The following is a 6,553-nucleotide window of genomic DNA, read 5'->3' on the forward strand; positions in this document are numbered from 1 at the left end:
TCAGCGAGTAAGAGCACTGGCTCCAGTGTCGGGATGACCTGGATCAAATCCAGGCTCAGATACTCAGCACCACACCCAGAAATAACTGGCCGTGTAACCTTGAGCAAGTTACTTAACCCCGATTGCTTTAAAAAAAAAAAAAGAAAATAGGGGACTTGTCACACATAAAGTATGTGGTTTTCATCAGTCCAGAAGAATATCATAGGATGGACAAGCAGATCAGCCCCTTCTTTGGGGTCCCAATTGATTTCTCCTTCTTTGTAAACTTGCCAGATCCCCTAGAAACCATCTGGTGGGCAAGTTCATCAGTATCAGGAGAAAACTAAAAGCTTGTTTGGGTTTTGGCGTTCCAAAGCAACGAACTTGGCTTACTGAGAAAAGAAATCTCTTATGTATATAAGTCGTGGTAAACTTTTATTGCTTATTGCAACTCCACACAAATAAAAGCAATTGTATCAAGCCTTAAGCTATCAATGGTGAGACTTGCCATTTAAGGTAAAAGCCATTGGGACTGCAACTAGTTCTATTTTGAGTTTGAATTTAGATATAGTTGTCCACATTAAATCAGGTTCTGAGAGAAATGCCACAAGCTACTCAGAGGGAATGTAATCCTGCTACAGCTGAAGGTTTACTTTTCGGAAAAGCCTAGAGGGAAATTTTAGCCTCTAAAATGGGAACCTTCTGGCTCAGTTTCCCCATTGTCTTACTTTGAAAAGGAATGTTTTCCACCTGACTATTCCTGAGTCCGGCTATGAGATGAAATTAAAGTGACTCTTATCTGAATTCAAACAGAGCTAAGGATGTTTTATCCTGTCATATCTGGCATGTTCCTGCTTTTTCCTTTTATGACAAATTTCTCTAATTAGAGCAAGTGGTCAGTAAATATATGAATACATTGCAGGTATGTGAAATTTTGCTCTTCTCAATCTGAATGTGTAGTCATTCCATATCCCAAACAACTGGGTAAATTAATACATAGGCTTGTCATCTGCCTACCTGCATAGTCAAGTGAAAGATTAAATCCCTGAAATAGAACATTTTTTTTTCTGAATGACATGGGAACAGTTAGATAAAGGGAAAAGAAGCTTGTGAAACAAAGGTACAATCACAAGTTAATTATTATCCCATATACGGAGACTGGGATACATCTGAGCTACTAAACTGTGTGTTAGAACTGAGCTATTCAGCCTAAAATTATATTCCTTTCTACAGCCTAAATAGTTTAATAAAAAGATACTTGGCCTAGTCAACTTCCTGTTACTAAATATATCTGTCTCCTTATATCTTGGGCCCTGCATATTGAACTTGCCTGTCAGATTTGTGTCTCTCATATGACAAGTCAATTCACCTACACTTGGCAGCAAACAGTGGATACCAGTCTATACTCACCTATCATCCCCTGAATGTGATCTATGCTTGGTTTCAGTCAACTTCCTCCTTGGGACCCTCTGAGACAGGGACAGCTCTACTACCCCTTTCAGCCTGAAGAAACTATGGAAGCTGAGACCTTTGTCCCTTTTCCCAAATGAATTTGGGTCCCAATTCTTTGAAAGGGGAATGATGGAATCCTAATGCAGCTGATAAGGCCAAGCAGCCTCCCTCCCCCATCTGGCCCTTTTCCCAGCACCTCCTCCCACCCAGCACATTCCAACTTATGCACACCCAGATGATTCCTTCACTAAATGAAAAAGGGGGAGTAAGGACTGATCAGGCTGGTGGACCTTCCCGAAAGGGAGAATTATTGTTCCAGAAGCAGTAGGGAGGGAGTGGGTCCATCAAATCACTCATTTGGGAGCCAGAAAAATTAGCTTACTCCTAGTAATAGTCTGTTAAGTACTGTCACAAGGTGCCTGACCTGTGCACAAGTAAATGCAAAACAAGGAAAGGCAGCCCTCCTCAGAATCAGACTCAGGGGGCAACAACCAAGGGAAAGGTGGGAGGTGGACTTCACAGAAGTAAAACCCCCCTGAAGCAGGTTATTAGTATCTCCTGGTTGTTGTAGATACCTTCTCTGGTTGGGTGGAAACCTTCACTACAAAACATGAAACCACTGTAGTGGTAGTTAAGAAAATTCTGGGGGTGGCTAGGTGGCGCAATGGGGTGGCTAGGTGGCGCAGTGAGTAAAGCGCTGGCCCTGGAGTCAAGAGGACCTGAGTTCGGTTCTGGCCTGAGACACTTACCACCCACACAAAAATATTAGCCATGTAACCTTGGGCAAGTTACTTAACCCCAATTGCCCTCCAAAAAGGCAAAAAAAAAAATTCTGAATGAACTCCTTCCCCAGTTTGGCCTTTCTTCCGATTGTGTTGGGCTCTGATAATGGGCCATCTTTTGTGCCTACCAACCACAGAGCTCAGGCCAAGTGGAGCGGACCAACCGGACCCTGAAGGAGTTCCTTGCCATATTAGTCCTAGAAACAAAGGAAAACTGGGTCACACTTCTTCCCCTGGCCCTACTCAGAATCAGGTGCACTACCAACCGAATTGAGCTTTCTCCCTTTGACGTATCAATGGCCTCCACCCATCCTCCCAGTAATCTGAGGCTACTAATTCTTCCTTAATTAAGTTCCTACAGGGATTGCAAGAAACACAAGGGAGGGTCCTGAAATCAGTTCGAGATGCCTTGCCTGTATCTACATCATCTCCTGTACACCCACCAAGATCTATCCCTGCCTGGCTCCACCGCTCTTGCATGAAATTAGCTGCCCCTCACAAATGGAAGGCAGACCCAGGACCAGATTTTCTCAAGATTTTCCCGTGTTTCCTCATAATGTTATTGTGCCCTTTCTCCATGTCAAACCCCCATGCTCCTAAGGGTAAAAACATCTGGACCATTAGAAAGGGGGACAAAGTACTCTGGACATTCCAGACAGAAGAGGGCTCATGGATGAGTTCACCCTCTGCCCTGGTTTCTTTACTGGAGCATTTCTATTGTCCCTATGTGAAATGCTTTTTACTTTCCACTCTGTATAGGTGCCCTAAGGGAAGGTCTGTGGGGAGAGGGAGATCATCTTATAGTAGAAGGCCCCCTCCCCCAAAGATTGTGAGGTCAAAATACTTCCCAAACCGACCCTGGCCCTAACTGTTGGTTTTGCATGAATGCCCAGCCCCCCTATTATGTTGGTCTAGCCCTTCCTGAGGAAGTCTCCCAGGCATCCAGTTCCAAGGAATGTGACTGGGATCAACCAAGTTTAATTCTGGGGGATATCCAGGGCTCTGGTACTTGTCTGGTACAAGGAGGCCTCTGTGCTGATGCTGAAAACTGGTACCAGAATCTGTTTCGGACATCCCCATTGTTGACCACACTGATTTCACTTAGTTCAGGGGGAAAAGTCAGCACCCTGAACTTCAGAAAATACAATCAGAAATTACAAGCAGACAATAAACACAGAGAAGATAACACAATTAAACAGACCAACAGGGCTTCTAGCTGTCTGACCATTATATACATACATAATTAGTTACCAGAGAGAGAAGCACCAACATCTGGGTTTTCAAAGCCAGGGGGCTCAACAGCTACCCAGAGTCTCATCTGGGCAAATCACACAACTCTTCCCATAAGTAAATCCCAAGGCAAAACCTCACCTCAGAGTATATATACCCTTCTTTAGGGTCAGAGGACCTATCACAACCTTTGTGACCCACTGCCTAATTACAAAGTAATAAAAGGTGTGAGCCTTCCTGAAAAACAAGCCTCCCCCAAGTCAAACCCCTTCTGTTGGGTTCTACTTGAGGCCCATTAAAGGGCAGGGAAGATCTTCAAATTCCCTTACCATTACAACTTTGTAATAGATACAAAAGATCTTGGGGCCAAATGTAAAGGTAAAGTAAATGGAACAATCTTTCCCATTCATTAATAGGTCCATGTGACCTGCTTAAGTCACATGGAAGCCTAAGACACATGAGTTTGAGTCACATAAAGCCTGTGGTGGGAGGAGCTTGCTGAACTGGGGGAGCAGGAAAGGTGGAGGACACCTGAGAGGAAGTTAGTCAGAGCAGATAGAGCTGAGGGAGATAGAAGAAGCAGGCATCAAGCTGAGTGTTTGTTTATGGGAACAGCCTAGCAGGGGGAAGGCTTGGGGATGGTGGTGCCCCCCTGCATTGTTATTTTGTATAGATTTCTCTGTTACTATGATGGATTTGACTTTCTGGTGTTGGGATTTGGCTTTTGGGTGTTTGAATAAATGTTTTGGTTCTGTCTTACATGTGGAGAGTCTGTTATATTTTGCCATTCAGAATTACACTGGCATATTCATAGCTACTTTGGTATTGTGAATATTGTATTGGCACTACATTGGTACAGGGAACTTCTAATGTGGAAACTTCCTCCTTTGATGCATATCATCTCTAATTTGTAGGTTTAGAGAGTGGCTAAGGGTACTGAGAGTTTACTCGATTTTTTCCCAGGGTCACATGGTTAATGTGTATTAGAAGTAAGACTTGTAAGGTCTTCCTTATTCCAAGACTGTATATGTTATGCTATATGGACATATTTCAAATATTTCTTATATATACACAATATATCTGAAAAATGAAAATGGCCTTTAATATACAAATATAATAAAATACTCACCCAGTTGTGCTAAAAAAAGAGATACTCCTTTTCCCACAGGTTTATAGCCCAGTTTGGAACCCTTTTCTTCACTTAGTGATTCCTTGGACTTTGTCTTAGAGGGAAATAAATAAGTAAAATATTTTAATAGTGTAATAATGTATAAAGAAAAACTAGCTTTCTGGGGCAGCTACGTGGTACAGTGAATAGAGTACTGACCCTGGAGTCAGGAGGACTTGAGTTCAAATCTGGCTTCAGACGCTAAACACAAAACTAGCCATGTGACCTTGGGCAAGTCACTTAACCCCAATTGCTTTTCCTTCCCCCCTCCAAAAAGCAAAGCAAAACAAAACAAAAAACAAACTAGCTTTCTCTGTTTTTAGTTAATTTTAGTTAACTACAGTATTTTTGGCATAAGAATATTTTATTTAAGGTATATCAACTTATATCAATATATAAGACTTGGTATTTGTACTTCTTCTGCTGCAGGAGATCCCAGCTTCTTTGTGCCACTGGAGATAGCTTTCAAAAGCCGAATGGTATGGCTAGAAGAGTTCATTATCTGATGATCACCCATGAGATAAGGCACACACTCTGCCGGGCCTCCCAGTTTGTTAGGACTTGTTGAAGCTTGTATTCCTTTAAGTCAGCCTAACAGAACATAGGATCACCTCCATGTCAATAAGGGGCATCACCTTAATACAGGTGGGGAACCTGTGGCCTGGAGGCCACATGTGGCCACTCCTGAACTAGTACTTAAGTGAACCTCTTTATCCATGATAAAATATCCATATTTATGCTTCTTAAATGAATGATTAAAGAGGTTCAAATACCTGCTAATACAACCCTCCATAACTAAAAAAATAATATATGTCCTTATGAGACTAAGGCAACAATATTTATAATGAATGCATAACCACTGCTAGAGTATTCTTAGTTAGTAATACAAATGCATTTATTTGCTAATTTGCTAAATTTGCAAACCTCAGATTTCCTTATTCTGTTAAGATCCACAGGCAGTCCTACTTTACTGGAGGAAGACTTGACACTGACGAAGTGTGTGATGTCAGAATCGTAGCTGGTTAAAGCGCTCATGCTCCTGTTTGAGACATTCTAATAAAAACACAAATGGATAGTTGTTACAAGTGATGATTCTCTGAGGAGAGAAGGGTGGAGGTTTCTATTCGTTAATTAATGTGGTATGAAAACAAAAAGCACCAGTAATAGTGAAAGAAAACCCAGAAGGAAGGCAAAGATGTATGCCATCAAACTGGCAAATATGATAAAGTGGCAAAACAAAGCTGTCAGGGTTATGAAGAAATATGGCTGGTAGAATCAACTAACAAGCCTGCAAGGGCCTCCCACAGGTCAGGCACTGAACCATTCCCTGCCCTTCAGGAGCTCCCATACTAGCAGGAGAACAACACTATGTACACATGCAAGTAGCTATCAGATATATACAAATCAAATACAAAGCAGTTTTAGGTAGAATCTTCTTAGAAGGCAATCTGTCAATGTACAAGAAGAGTTACAGAAAGAATGGTATTCTCTGATCCAATGATTCCATTAATTACAAGGATATTAACATTTATATAGCACTTGGAGGTTTGCAAAATGCTTTACAAATATTCTTATTTTATCCTGACTACAACCCTGAGAGGTAGACACAATGATTTTCTCCATTTTACAGAGGAGGAAACTGAGGTAGGCAGAGGTTAAGTGACTTATCCAAGGTCAGACAGCAAGTATGGTAGTGATGGAGACTTCAGTTATCCAGACATCTGCTGGAGCTCTCTCTGCCTCTGTCTGTCTGTCTCTCTCTGTCTCTCTCTGTCTCTCTCTGTCTGTCTGTCTCTCTCTCTTTCTCTCTCTCTCTCTGTCTCTGTCTCTCTCTGTCTCTCTCTCTCTGTCTCTGTCTCTCTGTCTCTCTCTCTGTCTCTCTGTCTCTCTCTCTGTCTCTCTCTCTGTCTCTCTCTCTCTCTGTCTCTCTCTCTCTGTCTCT

The 6,553-nt window shown here is 42.1% G+C and overlaps 1 protein-coding gene across 1 annotated transcript in view; it reads right to left on the reverse strand.

Moving 5' to 3' along the window:
- Positions 1–6,553, reverse strand: part of RSPH10B (radial spoke head 10 homolog B) — a 62,291-nt gene that overhangs the window by 10,928 nt on the left and 44,810 nt on the right. The window contains exons 16-17 of the mRNA XM_069085398.1: positions 5,536–5,664; positions 4,573–4,666 (exon numbers count right to left, since the gene is read on the reverse strand). Coding sequence (XP_068941499.1) covers positions 4,573–4,666; positions 5,536–5,664 — 223 coding nt within the window. The remainder of the gene's footprint in view (positions 1–4,572; positions 4,667–5,535; positions 5,665–6,553) is intronic.

Source organism: Petaurus breviceps, unplaced genomic scaffold (genome assembly GCF_028583685.1).
Source record: "Petaurus breviceps papuanus isolate PSGF00001 unplaced genomic scaffold, PetGlider_PUasm1.0 175, whole genome shotgun sequence".
Classification (NCBI taxonomy): domain Eukaryota; kingdom Metazoa; phylum Chordata; class Mammalia; order Diprotodontia; family Petauridae; genus Petaurus; species Petaurus breviceps.